The sequence below is a fragment of the Engraulis encrasicolus genome, chromosome 24, assembly GCF_034702125.1.
Source record: "Engraulis encrasicolus isolate BLACKSEA-1 chromosome 24, IST_EnEncr_1.0, whole genome shotgun sequence".
Taxonomy (NCBI): Eukaryota; Metazoa; Chordata; class Actinopteri; order Clupeiformes; family Engraulidae; genus Engraulis; species Engraulis encrasicolus.
In genome coordinates, this window is record NC_085880.1 from 17,863,528 (window position 1) to 17,883,527 (window position 20,000).

The 20,000-nt window shown below is 45.1% G+C and overlaps 1 protein-coding gene across 1 annotated transcript in view; it reads right to left on the reverse strand.

Moving 5' to 3' along the window:
• Nucleotides 1–20,000, reverse strand: part of lmbrd1 (LMBR1 domain containing 1) — a 165,429-nt gene that overhangs the window by 34,892 nt on the left and 110,537 nt on the right. The window contains exon 14 of the mRNA XM_063191038.1: nucleotides 5,382–5,511. Within this exon, the coding sequence (XP_063047108.1) occupies nucleotides 5,382–5,511 (130 nt within the window). The remainder of the gene's footprint in view (nucleotides 1–5,381; nucleotides 5,512–20,000) is intronic.

Consider the following 20,000-nt stretch of genomic DNA (forward strand, 5'->3'; position numbering starts at 1 on the left):
TAGAAAAGCCTTTGGAGCACTCAGGTGTTCTTTTTTCCTTTTGCCTTCCTTTTTCCCCTGTTGGACAAAGTCTCGAAAGTGACCTGGTTTGATATGAAGTTCATCCTGCCCATTCATTCGGAGACTTCTTTTTTTACCATTGATTTGGAACACAGTGTTGGCTGTAAAAAAAAAAATCATATTTGCACACTTTGCCATTGTCGTGGCTGCTCCCTGTTCACATGGGTGAACTAAAGGTTGCATTTAAGGTTACACTTTTGTTGTTTAGTGAACATGCTTTAGTGTACCATGCACATCACAATAGGCACATTCCACACTTACATGTTATATAATGTTGCATGGCTTCACTTATAGTGTAAATATCTACACGTCAAGTCATAACCACAAATCACTGTCCCCCGATACATGGATATAATACTGGTTTAAGCATCATCATATTACACAAATTAACATACAACAGGGACAACAAATCATTTCTAAATTGTTCTTAAATGCGAATGCTGTTTGTTTGACTAGCTCATCCATCGCCATCATAATTTCAGACGCGATCAGGCAATTAGTGCTCATCACAATGCAATGCCTCAAGGCCAAACTATGACATATGGCAGCCTGACTCCATGCTGTTCCAAAAAAAAGGAAAAAAAAAAAAAAAAAAAAAAACGAATGATGGGGGAGAACAGAATACTTTGCCAGTGACAAAATCGCAAAACAGTGAGAGCCATTTCGGCATTTTTTAAAATAGCCTCAAACAAAGATGGAAAGAAAGGCCGTCGGGGGGCCGACATGGGGGAGACAGACAAAGGAAGTTGGCTGCGGTCTGGTCTGTGTCGAGCGTCGTAGTAGTGTTGTTGTTTTGTGGAGACTCTCGGCCCCCGCCTGGCTCGTCAGCCACAGTGTTATTAAATCTCCTTGGAGCCACGAGGCCATTTCACTGATGGCGGGAGACGGAGACACAATGAGCCACGCTGACCACAGATGGACGCCGGCCAATCACACGCAAGTATGTGAGCAGATTGAGGGAGAGAAAGAAGCAGAGAGAGAGAGAGAGAGAGAGATAAAGAGAGAGAGAGAGGGAGAGAGAGAGAGAGAGAGAGAGAGAGAGAGAGAGAGAGAGAGAGAGAGATAAAAACAAAGAGAGATGGAGAGAGAGAGAGAGAGAGAGAGAGAGAGAGAGAGAGAGAGAGAGAGAGAGAGAGAGAGAGAGAGAGAGAGGGAGACACTGACAGAGAGAGACAAAGAGAAAGAGAGAGAGAGCGAGACAGAAACAGAGATACATAGAGAGGGGGGGAGAGAGAGAGAGAGAGATACTCAGAGAGAGAGAGAGAGAGAGAGAGAGAGAGAGAGAGAGAGAGAGAGAGAGAGAGAGAGAGAGAGAGAGAGAGAGAGAGAGAGAGAGAGAGAGAGAAAGAGATGCCATGCTCGGCAGACGAGGGCCTGCCCCTTGAATCTTCACTGGTCTAAAGTGTGAGCCCGCTGGAGATAGTTTGATTGTGGGGTGACCCACAGAGACACTTGTGTTCAGCGGATTTGCTCGGCGCTTTGGAGAGGGCTGGGGGCTCAGTTCAGTGGGCCGGGGAGATTATGGTGTTCCTGCTCTTCTCTTCATTGACATGCAAATGTGTGTGGCCTCTCCATTTCTCTCTGACAATTACAGTACACACTGATATGGAACTGTACGCTGTGGCACAATAACATGAGCCAGCTATCGTCTGGCTCTCCCTGGAAGAAGGCACTACAGGCCCCATGTCATCACTGACGAGACAAGTGATATAAAAAGTGAAAGTGAAAGCCCCACTGGGAAACTCCAACTCCCATTGTCATTGTGACACAGCACTCCACAGCACACAAGTGAACACTGCGCACTGCACACAACGAAATAGCATTTACTGTATGCCTCACCCGTGCAAGGGGGCAGCCCTCCATGGTGCCCCAAGGGAGCAGTGTGGCAGGACGGTACCATGCTCAGGGTACCTCAGTCATGGAGGAGGATGGGGGAGAGCACTGGTTGATTACTCCCCCCACCAACCTGGCGGGTCGGGAGTCGAACCGGCAACGTTTGGGCTACAAGTCGGACACCCTCACCGCTGACCCATGACTTCACTGTTAAAATGTGGTGGCACAGGGCTGCTACGCCGGCGACCCGGGTTCGATTCCGGCCCGGGTCATTGCCGATCCTTCCCCATCTCTCTCTCTCTCTCTCTCTCTCTCTCTCTCTCTCCCACTCCCTTCCTGTCACTCTCTCACAGTCCAATCATAAACAAAGTCATAAAAGACCAAAAGAAAAATATGGTGGGGTGCGAGGAAGCAAGCTGAATTATTTTACCGTCTTTGAAATTATGCTGAAAATTGTTTATTATGCTGCTGAAACGGTTTTACTGTTTTGAGTAACATTTTAGTTAGACAATGTACAGCACTTTGGTCAGATTTACTGGTCTTAAATGTGCTTTATAAATAAAATGTACTTACTTACTTACTGTCAGATGAAAACACTATAAATAAAACATGCATGTCACATACAGTACATACTATAAATCATTGCTCAGCCTGGCTGTTTCATTACGACAATGATGACAATTATGGTTGAGTTCCTCATAAATATTTAAAGACTTGTTTAGTAACACTGACATGTAAAATGATATACTAATTTAACACTACATTAATGTTGGAGGATCACATGTCGCTTCAAAATGTCACTTCTCATTCTTCATTTCAGTGTTCCACTTAGTCATTTGAAAAATAGACACACATTTAGGCACAGAAAAAAATGTTACAGCGTACAGGGAAACCCAGAGGGGGGAGAGGAGGGGGGTGCCCAGAATTGGGTCCTCATTATATCATATGTATTGGGTGGGGGGCCTGTTCACGTGACTTTGTCCTGGGCCCAGCAAAAGCGGTCAGTGGCCCTGACTGCATATATGAGGTTTATTAATATCATCTTGCTATGCTCTGAACAATGGCCTCTGCCCAAGTTCAAGAGAACAGGAGTTTTCTGATATGCATGAATAAGCACGTGTGTGGTAAAGCATATAATGCAATTCAACTGTGCACTGTGCAGGGGAGATTCATATGTAGTACATCCATATGTATGCATGCGTGAGATAAATTGACTTGCCTGAAAGCTGTTTATTTATTTTTGTGTTTCGAGACTGTGGAGTGGGACACATCCGTCTTCTAATCAGCGGTTTTGTAGATATTTCCCTTTGATTTCTGTCTCTTTGGTTATTGGAACAATTATGTAGACGCGATCTCAGCTTGACTGCGCCGTCACAACCAATACAAATAAAGTGGCTTCACCTGGAGAAAATTGAGCGCTGTGTTCAAAGAACAACTGACAAATGTAATAAAAAACAGAAAATAACATTCAGATGTGGGATGCACGCATTTGAATTCCTGGTTTCAGTCACACATTCCCCGCTGACAAGGAAATGTACTCACACACACACACGCACGCACGCACAAACACACGCACAGGCACACACACACACCACCTCTCTTCTCACAAACAGAGCGACTGCGTTAAAAGGAGATAGATTACTCATCTGCCCTTTAATTATGTTCATTATATAAACAGTGCTGGTTGTCCTCCGTCATGTGCACCAATTACCACTCTTTGCTAATGACTCCGTGTCTTGTGCTAAAGACTTCTGCTCCCGATCCAATCTGTTGCCATCACTCTACACTCTATACACTGCATCCCACTCTCCCCTATACAGTACACCCAGGGGCGGATTACTGCACGAGCCAACCAGGCCTACGCCCAGGGGCCCCCCAAGAGCCAGGGGGGGCCATGAAGCCCAAGCCTCCGCACTACAAAAAAACACCACTTGATTACTGATTGATTGATTGATTGAATGTATGTTCTAAAATTGTGTTCCAATTGCACGGCCATATTTCGCAAAACCCTGAACCCCCAAAAACAATCTTCCTTAAACACCCAAAATCTTTTTTTGAGTCATTCCATGGAGGGGGTCCTTTCTTGTTGTCTGGCCCAGGGCCCCATGGAATCACAATCCATCTCTGTCTACACTCCCGTTCCTTCCCACTCCCACTTCCACTCCCACTCCCACTCCCACTCCCACTCCCACTCCCACAATTCTCTACACCCCCCTCCCCTCTACACTGTTGTTGGTCCCTCTCTCTCTCTTCATGCACATACGCACGCACGCACGCACGCACGCACGCACGCACGCACGCACCCACGCACGCACGCACACACATAAACACGCACTGACTATCAAGGTCTATCTCTTTCACGCTCTTTTCAACATACAGACATACACATAAATACACAAACATACACATGCAAATACACACACTTATAAATAAGCCCTCGCAGACAAATACACACTGACATACAGTACTACACACCACTAGCGCCTGTTCGCACGTCTCTCGCACATCACACCTCCTCCCTCATTAGGCTTTAGGCTCTTGCTGCCCTTGTACGCAAACATGCTCCACACTTCTCTCCACACATAAACATGTTCCTTACAACGCTCCACACAAAAACAAGCTCCTTACAGCGGTCCACACATAAACATGCTCCATATAGCGCTGCACACATAAACATGCTCCATACATGGATCACTCCTCATTTGCTGTGTTTTCACCCTTCAACTTGTGAGGAGTCAAGCGGATGAATAAATCACAGCACTGAGACGCTTCTGCCGGGAAGGGGTGGAGGTTTTGGGTGCCACCTCGCCTCGATTTGCGAAGTTTGTGTTGTGTGTGTGCACTGAAACGTCTTAGCGTGTCACGTGTAACGTGTGTTGACACTGCGGCAGACTGGCAGACGATTCACAAGCAATGGGGTCGTAAAGCGAAACGGATGTCCTTCCCCTCTCTGTTGTGGTTCCGTGTAACATCACCAAAAGGTCTTGCTTCTGTGGTGTTCAGCTGATGGTGGCTTGTCAAGAGCTTGTCTAGAGCAAGCCTTTTTCCAACTTGGGGCCCACTTGAAATTTTTCACAAATGTTCAGGGCCCACCTCTGACCCAATAAACAATTAAGACTCAAATAAATAAACAGCAACACACACACAGATAGGATTTCGATTTTTGGTTCCACTTGGAATTCCATCAGGGTCCATCAGTGGATCCTGGCCCACACTTTGTGAATCACTAATCTGGAGAGCTGACAAACGTTTGCCCTCAACCTCCTCTTTCTCAAGTCGGTTTTATTGTCAATTTCTTTACATGCACTGGTCATACAAAGAATTGAAATTACGTTTCTTACTTTTCCATGCAGGCATAGACATAGACTTTAGGTGTGGACATAGGCAATTAGACATAGACAGTACACATACATTACACATAACATTTCTCCTCCTCTGCTGCTGATGCTGGGCAGACATGATACAAAGGGGAAGGAGAGTAGACTTACCCTCAGGGGCGTTTGCGTCACAGATCTTGGTGGTGTCTATGGTCTGGTTCCCTGGGGCCGGAGATGGGAATGGGAAAGGGGATGGGGTGCTGTCGTTCCCTATGGACTGGTGCAGGGTGGGCAATGGTGTCTGGAAAAGTAAGGGAAAATATTATGAGCTTGTGAATCATAAACCTTCAGGGTCGTCCAGTAATGGCAAATGAAAAAGAAACATGACAAATGTGACATTGCTATTTCTTTGTGACAAAAATCTTCACTATGAATCATCATGTTTGCTTTTATCTGCCCATAGAAAAACCTCAAGAAGAAAGGATCCATTGAAATCACAACACAATTACACGGAAACGCTAAGTATATGCCTCTAACGTCATCTTGAAAGTAACAAGTGCAACTGATTGCAGTTATAGCACAGCTATTGAATAAAGGTCCCCACTTAACTTATGTCTGTTGGTGTGAACAACAGACAGAGAACTGAGACCGTGCAGGGCCGGGGAATATAACTCATGGTGCCAAAAGTAATTAAGCACCGGTCAAACTAATTTCCAAACCCAGGGCTATTTCCCCACAGTAACCGTGTGACCAATCAGCGTCAGACGTCACTGCTCGTTAGCACATGACAAGCGCTGCATGAAACTGCACTGACACCCACAGCAATTAGCGTCTGACAAGCATCTGCATAGCCACACACACACACACACACACACACACACACACACACACACACACACACACACACACACACACACACACACACACACACACACACACACACACACACACACACACACACACACACACACACACACACACACAGGAAGTACCCTCCTCCACATGACCAACCTGATAACAGCTCTCAAAGCCACGGGCTAATTAGCAACTAGCTACCACTTAATCACATAGTGGAATATCGGTTCCTCTGCCACGTCATTGCCATGACAGACAAGTGCGGACTCTTTGTTTAACCCTTCAGGAGTTCGTCATTTTTCCCTTGTTACAGAATTCTAAACGAACATTCTACAGTGATTGTTACATCACAATGCAAACTCTCCTTTCCGATTTTAGAAACGTTCTAATGATATGACTGTGATCGTAAAACTGCAGATAGGAAGCCGAGGAAATTTCCCTCCAAAAGCACACCTTGCTAGGCCATCCTCATGTTGCTAATAAAAGCTGGTCGTTAAGAAGCCACTTAATGAGCTTATGATGTCTTATGGCTGGATATTACCCACTCAACTCACTCTCCCGCTGTGCTACAGTCTTTGGAGACCTACACTCCACAACTAGAACATCCGCTTGGATGGGATGTAGACATCCGCAAATTGGGGCACTTTAGTGGATTGTTCTAGAAGCGAGGAGAAAAAAAAACCCCACCCGAATCCACCACACGCACACAAACTCCCGCAGACACGCACACACACGCAACCATACAACCACACACACATGCTCACAGATACAAATGCAAAACACACACACACGCACACACAACCGGTCCTCTGTTAAAAAATCCCACTGGGGCATCGTGGCCTTTATAATCCTCCCCAATTGATCAAGCTGTACACAAGTGGTGATTGGTGTTGTCTTGGTGCTAAAAATAACAGGCCGTGGGGTTCAGAGGAGGTGTGGGGGGTGGGGGTGGTGTGTGTAGGATGGTAAGCAGGATAGTGAGATAGAGGTGGAGGTAGGGATCCATTCATTGTTTGCCCACCGTCTGATGTGCATGCTCACACTCCTGTGCCTGCTTCCCTAATTGCAGAGAGAGACAGAGAGAGAGGGGTGGAGAGAGAGAGAGAGAGAGAGAGAGAGAGAGAGAGAGAGAGAGAGAAAGAGAGAGAAAGAGAGAGAAAGAGAGAGAAAGAGAGAGAAAGAGAGAGAAAGAGAGAGGACAGGCAGGCAGGCAGCCAGGCAGGCAGCCCGATAGATAGATAGATAGATAGATAGATAGATAGATAGATAGATAGATAGATAGATAGATAGATAGATAGATAGATAGATAGATAGATAGATAGATAGATAGATAGATAGATAGATAGATAGATACATAGATAGAAAGAGGGCCGGAGAGAGTGAGAGTCTGGAGGAACAGTAGCAGCGACTCTAATAAGCGCTGAGCTTGTTTCTAGGCTTCCTGGGGGGCTGGTGTTGAAGAGCTGTGATGGTTAGGGGGGGGGGTGGGGGGTTGGGGGGGTTGGAGAGGGAAGGAGGCAGCTGTAGCCAGAGCCGCAGCTGTATTGACAGAACAAGGCAAAGGAGGCCGAGGCAGGAGCGGCGAGTGAGAGGAATTCAATCCCACACTCCACCCACCTCCACTGCTGCGCGCTAGCTCTTAGATATAGTTTAAAAAAAATAAAAAGACAGGGGTCAATGTTGTTGCGTGTACCTGGATGTGTGTGTGTGTGTGTGTGTGTGTGTGTGTGTGTGTGTGTGTGTGTGTGTGTGTGTGTGTGTGTGTGTGTGTGTGTGTGTGTGTGTGTGTGTGTGTGTGTGTGTGTGTGTGTGTGTGTGTGTGTGTATGTGTGTGTGCATGCATGCGTGAGTGTTAGCGATAGCAAGTGTGTGTGTGTGTGTGTGTGTGTGTGTGTGTGTGTGTGTGTGTGTGTGTGTGTGTGTGTGTGTGTGTGTGTGTGTGTGTGTGTGTGTGTGTGTGTGTGTGTGTGTGTGTACAGAACATACTGATTTATTTCAGCTTGCAGCCATGGAGGTGTACAGTACGCTGCTCCTGCGGCGAGCGCTTTAGAAGTCTGGCCTAACTGGTCAGCTTGCGCCATCCCCGGCCCCTGTTGGGATGTTTACTAAAGACAGCGGGATGCCAGTTACTGCAATGAGCCAATCATGGATTTTTCTGTCTCTTCCTCCTTCCCTCCTTCCTTTCTTCCTCCCTCGTTTCCATTTTCTCTCTCTCTCTCTCTGTTCTGTGCTTTTGTCTTGTTTGCCCCCTGCCTCGCCTGCTGTTCATCAGCTATCTGTCCTCAGGCTACCTACTGTTGCTGCTGCTGCTGTGTGTGTGTGTGTGTGTGTGTGTGTGTGTGTGTGTGTGTGTGTGTGTGTGTGTGTGTGTGTGTGTGTGTGTGTGTGTGTGTGTGTCTGTGTCTGTGTGTGTGTGTCTGTGTGTGTGTGTCTGTGTGTCTGTGTCTGTGTGTCTGTGTGTGTGTGTCTGTGTGTGTGTGTCTGTGTGTGTGTGTCTGTGTGTCTGTGTGTGTGTCTGTGTGTGTGTCTGTGTGTCTGTGTGTGTGTCTGTGTGTGTGTCTGTCTGTGTGTCTGTCTGTGTGTCTGTCTGTGTGTCTGTCTGTGTGTCTGTCTGTGTGTGTGTCTGTGTGTGTGTGTGTGTGTGTGTGTGTGTGTCTGTGTGTGTGTCTGTGTGTGTGTCTGTGTGTGTGTGTCTGTCCGTGTCCGTGTCCGTGTCCGTGTGTCTGTTTGTGTCTGTTTGTGTCTGTCCGTGTGTGTGTGTGTGTGTGTGTGTGTGTGTGTGTGTGTGTGTGTGTGTGTGTGTGTGTGTGTGTGTGTGTGTGTCGGTCATGGCGCCTAAATGAGGTACTGAGTTTAGCTGAGGATCCTGCTGCCCAGGGCTCATATAATAACACTGATGGCACAAAAGAGGCTCCTGGGAGGAGGAGGAGGAGGAGGAGGAGGAGAAAGAGGAGGAGGAAGAGGAGCAGGAAGAGAAGGAGGAGAATAAGGAACAGGGGGAGGAGAAGGAGGAAGAGGAGAGGACAAAGAAGATGGGAAGGAGAGGAGGAGGAAGAGGAGGAGGAGGAAGACGAGAAGAGGATGTGGAGGAAGATGAAAAGGAGAGGAGAAGGAGGAGGAAGAGCAGGAAGAAGAGACGGAGGAAGAGCTGGAGCAGGAATAGGAAGATGAGGAAGAGGAGGAGGAAGATGAGACAGATGAGGAGAAGAAGAGCCACATTTTATAATATACTTATGTTTATATTAGTTTATTCAATACCGCATTTTGTCTCTATTTTGGCAATAAAAGAGTTAATTAACATTTTTTGACAACAGTTCTGTGACGCACCCAGGACCCTTCCACGAACCACTTTTGGGTCCTGCCCCACAAGTTAACGCTTTAAGACACGGCGTTACCAGAATGGCACTGACCAAGTTGTAATGTATTACTAAAGCATACCTGCCAACCTTTAAAAATTTTTTTGAGTAGCAACTTATCGCGGCGCGGCAATTCACGGCGCAACAACTTGGCATGGCAAGGCAACGGGGCCGCCGGCGGGCCCATCTGAGAGGCTACTTTGTTTTGCATAGTCTGCCCTACACCTAGGGTTGCCAAATGTCAACAGGGAAGATATGAGACACTTCATTCAGGCACGGGGTGTAGGGGTCCTCCCCCAGAAAAATTAGCTTTTCTTAGATGCAATTTCCTGTATTTTAACGCATTTTAGCCTAACATCCCGTGTATCTGGCAAATAGTTTATCTTGCTCTTCACAGTACTTTGAACTACCATAACGTATTAAACTTTCATGGAAGATGTTTTTTTTTGTTTCACACCATAACACCAATAAAATGCTATGATATAGTATGCTGGAATTCAGGCCTCTAAATTAACTTTATTGATCACCAGCCAATATGGCTGTTAATTTTTACTAGTTAAACATACCACCAGTCTGGCTAGTAAGTGGCAATTAAGTTATCCTATGTACCAGCCAAACAGAGCATTTGGTCACTTGAGGGGTGTTAAGGAGCTGGAATTGAGTATGAAATTGAAGCATTTGCTGATCATTTTTTTGGCTGTAGAAGGTACATGTAGGAACATGTATAATTTGATTATATAATACCGAGGCATTTCAGTGATTTTTATGAACAAAAAGTTGAATTGTAATGATTCTTTCATCATCTCCCCCAATATTAATAAATGGTGATGTTGTCACCTACTGTGAAGAAGCATCAGCAGTAGAGAAAAAGATTAAGACAAGTGTTATCTAAGCTAGGATAATATCAGGTTAATATTATTACCTTGGGGGCTAACATCAAAATCACACTTGGGTCATTCCACGCCAAATCAACAAGAGCCCGCGCACTTAGGTCTCAAAAAATTCTGAAAATATTACCAAGTGTACCCATGGTACTTAAGAGAAACACTGTACATTTATTTGAATGTAAGATGTATACTCTCCGTGTTAAAGCCAATTTTACTGGGGGAGGGGGGTGCCCATTTTGTTCACACTCTTTTTTTTGTCAAAGTTCACAAGCCCGTAGCTCAATAACTAAACCATATAGGAAGCTCAAATTTGGCATGCTGGTACAGATGGTGTAACTTCAATCTGCTCATTACCGTGCCGGGCCGCGGCAGCGTACCGTGATCATTACACCCTGTGGCCATTCGGAATGCGGGGGGCAGTGTAGCACCGCTTTTGCAGAGCAGCGTCTGCCTGTGTCTGTGGTCTGTTTGTGCTTCCGTCCTTGCCCGTCCCCCAGTTTTAGTAGTAGTAGAAATACAGTCAGCAAATTGCATGTTTTATTTAGCATTGGGCATTTGATAGGGCATTTGATAATAACACAAGTGTGAGCCCTAAACAAGACCACAATGTGAATTTAAACTCGACTTTTTTTCTGTCTTGCATTCACCGTCTCCCAATCCGTCTCTAACTTATTTCAGCACTATTCAAGCCAGGAACGGGTATCCTCAGGATACAGAGTTTGCATACCTACTACAATTTGAACCGGTAAAGACAATTAAAACCGACTCAATCAGACAGGAACACCATTGTAATTAAGTGTGTCCCGTAACGCCAGCATGAGAGATCGAATTTTAAATTTGGCGACGACATTGTGTTGCACGTAACATTGGGCATTTGATAATAACACACGCGCGAGCCCTAAACAAGACCGCCAGTCGACGGTGTTTTGTTTTTATTATTCTGCATTCATGCCAGGAACGGATTGTGAACACTTATGACTGCTTCTTTGGAGGCTGGATAACCTGTCACACCACGACGTGTCACAAAAGGCTGTGCACTGCCTTTAAAAAAAAACAAAAAAAAAACACAGCAGTCGTATTGTCACGGGGGTGACAAACTTGGACTAACTGTTATTCTCACTGATTGCAAATGTTTGCAGGTGCCAATGGGAAGAGGGAGAAAGGTGATTGGGTGTACGGGGTGGGTATGGGCTTTTTGAATGCAGGTGGCAAGATGGCGAGGAGGATCCGGACCGCGGCCGGGGGGCAGCCTTGGGATGGGGTTGAGCTGCACGCCGGTATCCGGATGGGGCCAGGAGAAGATGGGGCACGCGTTCGGTCCTTTGGACGACACAAGCAACAGACGACTACGAATGGCGCGGACGGCATATTGCCTGAACGAGGTTTGCGGCCAGAGTCACGAAGAGGTTGCGTTGGAAAGCTGGTGGTGGAGGACGCTCACCACCGAAGTTAAGTGCCACGCCTGGTCACCATAGCCTTCACCTTGAAGCCTCCTCCCCGCTGTGTGCGCTGCCCCTGGCCCGCTCTGTCTGTCACTCACTCACTCTCTCACTCCCGGACCCAGCGAATGCACGATCGGAAAAGACTTTTTGCGCAGCGAGGATGGCCACCCCTACACCATCGTTTTATGTGTGCTGTGTTGGTTGCTGTGCTGCTCACGTGTGCTCCTTTAAATAAGTAGCTTAGTTACTCGTGCTGTGTAGGCCTATTTTATTCACAATTGGTGATGGGAGTTAGTATCCCCCTGTGCGTTATTCATACGAAATCAGAGACTGGAAGCCTGTTTACCCTTCTCCTATCTCCACCAGCTGATCCGCCTCCGCGTGCCTAGACGAGCCAGGTGTCCCCGCCCAACCTGTCGGAGGCTACGATGCGCACGGACCGAGTGAGAGGTTTGAGGTGCTGATCAGAGACCATTAAGGACCCCGCGGACAGAGAACTGGTTACACATCCACACACGCGCGCGCACACACACACACACACATGCATACAGAACTATGTCTCCAAATAGAAAATAAATACTTGATTTAAATGACTTTGTTGTCTTGGTGTTTCCTGATGTGTACAATGCTCCTCGGGGTAGTTGGTATTAAGTGGGGGTGCCGCTGTCAAACGCGCACCCCCCACCTGTGACGGTATGATAAGTGTTAAGATAAGTGTGAAATTCTTCTCTTTTTTTTTTGCTTAGGCCTATTTTTTTTGGCAAACGAATTCATTAATAGGCCTAATTACTTCTATTGTTAAGGCGGCTACAGAGTATAATTTGTTTTCATTATTTCATAATTTTTGTTGGTGGTAAGCCTATATAGGCTACTATATAGGCTATTTTTAATTAGGCTATTTGAATGATTCAACCAACCGCCCGAATTTAATTAAAATATTTGGCTATAGGCTACTTTCGATTCGATTGTGTGTGCTCTTCTTAAAACCTGATTTTAATATGGCAACCAAGCATAGGCCCTACACATTGTGAGGGACTAAACAAGTGCGTCCAATGCGAATACTCCCTCTTGTGTTGTTGGAGAGAGAGAGAGCTCTTTTGTGTGCGTGTGGGGGTTTAATGACCCCCTCCCCCACAGACAAACATTCACTCCGTCACACAGTTGAAGACTGTAGTTAGTTGACATCTATGTAAGCGCCCCTCCAAGCGTCTGCCTGTGTTTGTGCTTCCGTGCTTGTCCACCCCCCAGTTTTAGTAGTAGTAGAAATATAGTCAGCAAATTGCATGTTTTATTTAGCATTGGGCATTTGATAGGGCATTTGATAATAACACAACAACATAACAAGTGTGAGCCCTAAACAAGACCACCATGTGAATTTAAACTCGACTTTTTTCTGTCTTTCATTCACCATCTCCCAATCCAGTTTGCATAGGCCTACCTACAATTAAATAAAATAAAAAAGACGGGTTTTTTTAATTATTATTATTATTATTAGTGCTTGTGGACACTTGTGAACTATGACTCCTTCTTCGGAGGCTGGATAACCTGTCACACCACGAGCTCTTTAGTGTGCGTGTAGGGGTTTAATCACCCCCTCCCCCACAGACAAACATTCATAGCGTCACACAGTTGAAGACTGTAGTCAGTTGAAATTTATGTAAGCGCCCCTCCAAGCCGTGTGAGTTTAACAGTTTGCGGCCAAGAGTTTTTTTTTTTCACGAGCGCGCGCACGCACACACACACACACACACACACACACACACACACACACACACACACACACACACACACACACACACAAGAGATGCAAGGCAGAATATGGATATTGTTTCAAAAGTTTGAATGTTTATTTGTTGTGATGTTACAAATAGCAATACAAACATAGATCAATAAAAAGGCGTTCAAAAAATCAAACTATGCCTAAAAATAAATCCTTACAAAGTCTTTTAAGTGTCCAGGTGTAGGCCTAGCCTAGCCTACTTCAATGTCCTTACTCCCGTGTCCATACTGTCAGTGGTGTAGTCTATGTAGAACGCGGGTATACGGAGTATACCCACTTCTAAATTTCAGGGATTTCAGTATACCCACTTAAAATTGATTGATCCATCATTTAAAATAGCACAAATATATACTGTATACCCACCTCAAAAAATGCTTTAATATACAGTTTACCCACCATAAAAAAGTAGGCCTAGACTACACCACTGCATACTGTAAATACCATGGTGCAAAAAGTGCAGTTGGCTAGTGACTCAACAAGGGTGGCAGCAACGCAGTCTGGTCTTGATTCAGAATTCACTCAGGACAAAGGCGTTCAAATAATAGGTAGGTGAAGGGAAACAGCGCACTACTGCACAAACAACAGGCCGAGTCGCAGGAGACACAGCGAAAGGGACGGAACGCAATTCTGGTTAAGCCGGGCAGAAAGGATGTTTTCTGCTGTCTTTATCTGCAGTGTAGCCTACATTAGGCAACTTGTAAAGGCTGCTGTGTAGGCATTGTCTACTAAAACTCTGTAGGCCTACTTGTGAAATAAATTTACACTCTTGCTGAAATTTCAAGTTTAGCCTACGTTTATTTGTTTATACACAGAATTAAAAATCAATACAATAAAAACAATATGAGGTAATAAAAGAGTATGACGTGTGTGCATCCGTTTTTTTGTTCAACATTGTTCAACATTGTCATAAGATGGTGCGGAGAACCAGGTAAAGACCACAAATGCCCAGACGCTAACCAGACATGGATACCAAATTATTTCTATTTATTTATTATATTTTAGCCTACTAAATATTGAAAGAAGGAAAAGAAAAGACAGACACGTCGAGGCTACTGGTCGTAGCCTATTACAGCAAATCGAACATGCGCTTTATGCACACATAGCAATAAAGTAGTAAAAGGAATTCAACTTCGGAGCGCAGTGGGTTTCGTGGGTCCGGGGGGATGGTGATGGCACGTTTGGTGTCTTTCCACCACCCCTGCACGGAGAGTGCATGGATGGAAAGCATATCCATAAAGCATCTGCATTCCTTCTGGAAGAATTAGGCTACAAAGAGCTGGTTACAATTTCAGTAGGCTATTATTTCCATAAAGGAATCGAATAGCCTAATTGTCATAACAAAAGTTGCAGTTTCAGTCAAATAGCTCATATTAAGTGGAGGACGAGTAATATTTCATAAGCATATTTTAGTTCATATATTATGTAATTCATTCTGCAAAAATGAGTATATTTTTCTCTCAAAAAATGACATTGGTTTCAATGAGGGCACTCTTGTTCTGGCAGGGACTCGCTTTTCGGCACGACACTGGCTGTGCCAAACATTGTTTAAAAGTTTTTATCAAATTTTGGTCGGCACACAAGGTTTTGGACATACTAATTTCTAGTGCCGTTGGGCTGCGTTTGGTGCATTGATCAGTCATGTTGCCTAGCGAAAAAGACAGCCTGGGTGAGAGGATGAGATCTTCCTCGGCTGGCGAGCGCTCAGCATGTGTGCCCGCGCGTTATCTTCTCTAAAAAAGATCCGACAGTTGCTTACAAGTCAATTTGAGCACGAAAACAGCAAAGACAATGTGATATTTCATTCAAATAGGGCCTACACACTCCAAATAAAACATTGGTCGGAGGGATTTTCAACCGGACCGCAGCGCGAGCAGACAGTCAGTGTGAAAAGCCAACTCTACCGGGAAAATCGCCGCTCGCTTACCATCAGTGCGCGAGCCCTGAAAATCGCAGCTCGCTTACCATCAGTGCGCGAGCTCTCGAAACAGTGAAGTGGCATATCGCAACAGCACATGCGGATCAGCCAAATCATATGCAACAAAGTCGCCAACAAAGCGAGGATTTAACGTTTAATAGGCCTATGCCAACGTTGTGTGAATACGGGAATTGGACAGCCATGCACTGTCCTTTCAATAGGTATAGTAGAATAAAAGGTATAAGACCACTTCGGTTTCTTTTCACCTCATGGGGAAAGCATAATTTTCATGCACTGCACGAAACTACTAAGCATAAAGTTAGCGATCAAACAAAAAATATTGGTTGTTGTCATTACAGCATTTAATAGCCTATGCTATGGCTGTTGTTTAAAATAGCCATTGGATTGCCAACCGTCCCTTGTATTAAGAAACAAACGTATGGATATGAGCTGACATGGGACTCAATGTCGTTCAAATGCAGGGAATTGCATCTGTTTTTTTCCCTTTTGTATTCGTTTGCGTAATTATAGTTTTTCTGTGCGTTCCGGGACCTCTGTCCAACTCACCGTCGCTGTGATGTCATATGCTTTTTGCGTTCCGGTACCTTGTGATTTACAAATTAAGCATTGATTACGGAAGTGTAGGTTAGGTTATCGCCCAAGCTGTTGGCGATGTAAGATAAATAGCCAACGCTTAAACACTCAAACGCGGCGCTGTAGGTTACTGCAGTGAGGTTTAGGCCCCCTATTGCACTCTCCATAATTTTTACCAAATGAAAAAAGTATCCACATCCAGATAACAAGTTTGAAGTTGCAATATTAGACGTTTCAAATCTTGCGATGCGAGAATCGGTATAGGGGCTTGTGGCTTCAATTTAGGTCTACACATAGCCTAGAGCTTGCACATTAATGGCAATTCATCCGATCATCATAAAAAAAGAAAAGAAAATTCATTAGGCTATTTATTCTTTTTATGACTCTTCTTACTTCCTGGAGGTGTTCTCACACAATTTAATTAGGCATGTCGTTATCCGCTGAATCGGTGCGTGCTGGTGAATATGAGCATATTAATATGCCGTCAACATCGTCTAAAATATTCCATATGGTAATAAATGTTGCCAACACATTTGCGCTTCTTCACCACTCTGTGCTATGGTTATCTGATATGAACAAGAGAGAGAGAGTGAGAGAGAGAAAGAGAGAGAGTGTGTGTGTATGTGTATGTGTATGTGTGCGCGCCCGTGTGTGCGTGTGAGTGAATGGGTATTGAGCGAGCGCTCCCAAGTGCCACCCGGCGGTTGTTTGGGTACACTGCAGCTAGGCCCGGTACGTACCGAGGTGGATGACGTGGCATTACCTCGGTAAAGGGTGTGCATTGTAGGGGGACCGACTGTACATAGATGGGAATAGTTTGTTGCAAAACTGTCAGTTTTGGTCTGTATGATCCTGCATCGTCATGGCATTACCTCAAAGATGATACAAATTGTACTGGAGTTTTTGGCTGTGCTCTGTTTAGGCCTTCAGAAGACATATTTGTGCCCAACATAGCCTCTTGATTTTTTTCCCTTGTAGAGACAAGTAGGAACACTCTCATAAAAAGCTATAAATAGAAAGGAAACCCCATCAGTGTTTGACCAGAAGACCTCACAAGTCTGACAAATCATTTTGGGTGTCATTTTCAGAGCTCCAGAATCCCTTGTGGGATTGTCCACAGATTTTTATTTTATTTTTTTCTTCATTCTCCATGAATTCTTCTTTTTAAAAATGTCAATGAGACTTGTCTTATGTGATGTTTTCTTTTGTAATTTCCAACCTGAACATGGGCAACATGCACATTGAGAGCAATATGTTTTCTATGCGTTTCTTCCGCTGCCATCTGCTGGTCAAAAAAAGTAACAACATGACTCCTTGTGCCTGACCTACTGTCTCTTTTGGTGTGCGAACCTGCTCCCACATTGAACGCTCCTGAAATCATTGAAATTGAAAGGGATACCTGCACCCCTGCACAGGTACTCTCGGGTGATCATGTCTGGGCAAAATTTGCATTTGATTATTTAGTCTTTACATTAAATGATATCAAAATCATGTTGCTCTCTTTTTGCATTTTTTACAAATATGTCTTCTGAAGGCCTAAACAGAGCACAGCCAAAAATTCCAGTACAATTTGTATCATCTTTGAGGGAATGCTATGACGATGCAGGATAATACAGACCAAAACTGACAGTTTTGCAACAAACTATTCCTATCTATGTACCAGCATGCCAAATTTGAGCTTCCTACATGGTTTAGTTCTTGAGCTACGGGCTTGTGAACTTTGACAAAAAAAGAGTGTGAACAAAATGGGCACCCCCCTCCCTCAGTAAAATTGGCTGTAACACGGAGAGTATACATCTTACATTCAAATAAATGTACAGTGTTTCTCTTAAGTACCATGGGTACACTTGGTAATATTTTCAGAATTTTTTCACGGGCTCTTGTTGATTTGGCGTGGAATGACCCACTTGCATTCATTCAGTACAAAATGCGTCATGTAGTTGCTCTACTGAGGGACGGGGGCTAATGGCCATTGCTCTCGGAACTTCCACGGTAACTTTTGAGGGGCATGCACGCTTCTTTTTTTTTTTTTTTTTTACTTCTCTGCATAAAAGTAGGCCTATCTACCCTCATCTGCCGCCATGAGTTGGCTATTGTTCACTGTTCGGCACATATATGATGATAGGAGAATTGATTTTATTAATAGATTGCCATACGTGATTAAGGACAGTAGTCGTGGAGTTATGCATATTTGGTAGGCTATGATGCACGACCTGTTACACCTGATCACAGAATGGGCCACGACACAGGGGGGGAACAGTATTCCTATACGGTGTCATGGTAGGTTACTCCGAGCACAACCGTTAGAACTATCGGTTATTTTTTTTATATTTTTTTGAGTTTAAATGATCCGACGCAAAGGGAAACCGAATTTAGTTTGCTGCTAGTCTGCTAATTTATAGCGCAATCATAGACACATTTTCTCATTCGGAAGTAGTCACGTTTCGGTCCAATATCAAAACAAACAACAACATATTGCCGTCAAATACGGCGAAACATTGGGTGAACCTTTCTGACAGACCTCGGCCTTCATTTATTTTCATAAGTTTACGGATTTAGCAACTGGACGCAATTCACTATCCCCATACAGGCTACCTTTCTCAAAGCCCATTTACCTTTGAAATGGAGATTTTGACGGTGCTCACTTGTAAAACTACAGCGACAGTACCAAGATGGATAATACATGATGACAGGAGGAGGACACTTGTGTCAGAGATTATAGGAGTATATTACCCAGTCTCTCTGCTTGTGTGACTTCGAAGCAAACTTTCTATCGGCAGCTGATGCCTCGACTCAACAGGAGCGCAGCGCAAGAAATGAAGACCTCTGAACTAGCGCTTTGATTGGTCAATATTCCCCCCCACACGTTGCTGGCCAATGGAAAGGCCAGCTCGAGACAATTGCAAGCAGAGCCATATCTACGGCTGTCTGGTTGCAAGTCTACAGAGCAATTTATAAGGGCCCATGAACACACTTTGCTTTCGGTTTTTCCCGTATTTTGAAGTGACAGCGCCGTAGTTTCATGTCAAAATCCGTATCTGCTACACAAAATGCGTAATGGTCGGCAGGTATGCTAAAGGCCCTGTGTTTTGTCATAGTAGTGTAGTAATATGGTTGTTAACTCTTCAATGACTATTAGAGCATTCCACTGGTCCAACGGTGTGCATTATGGGGCTATGAAACGTTGCTCTACAGGGTGTATGGTCTCTCTCTACAGGGTGTATGGTCTCTCTCTACAGGGAAACCAGCCAACATAAGGCAAAGTAACATGCTGACACAGGTGTGCACAGCAGCTCCCACACATATAGATCCATGCGCGCACACATACACACACACAATCACACACACACACACACACACACACACACACACACACACGCACGCACGCACGCACGCACGCACGCACGCACACACACACACGCGAAAACACGGGCACGCAAACACGCGCACACACAAACGCGCACACACACACGTGCACAAACAAGCACAGGATTTCTCTGGCCTCACAGATAAGGTGTTTTTTTTCTTCAACAAAGATGACACATGTAATCCCTACTGGTCAAAAGAATGTGCGTGTGTGCGTGTGTGTGCGTGTGTGTGCGTGTGTGTGTGTGTGTGTGCGTGTGTGTGCGTGTGTTTGTGTGCAGGGAAGCCGACAAGGGAGGACAAACAGGTAATTTGTCCCAGGCCCAGGAAGACAGGGGGCCCTGAATTGGGTCCTCATTACATTCTATGTATTGTGTGGGGGGTCCTTTCAGAGGACTTTGTTCCAGGCCCAGCAAAAGCTGTCAGCGGCCCTGTGTGAATGTGTGAGTGCGCGCACGAGTGTGTGTGTGTGTGTGTGTGTGTGTGTGTGTGTGTGTGTGTGTGTGTGTGTGTGTGTGTGTGTGTGTGTGTGTGTGTGTGTGTGTGTGTGTGTGTGTGTGTGTGTGTGTGTGTGTGTGTGCGCGCGTCTGTTCCC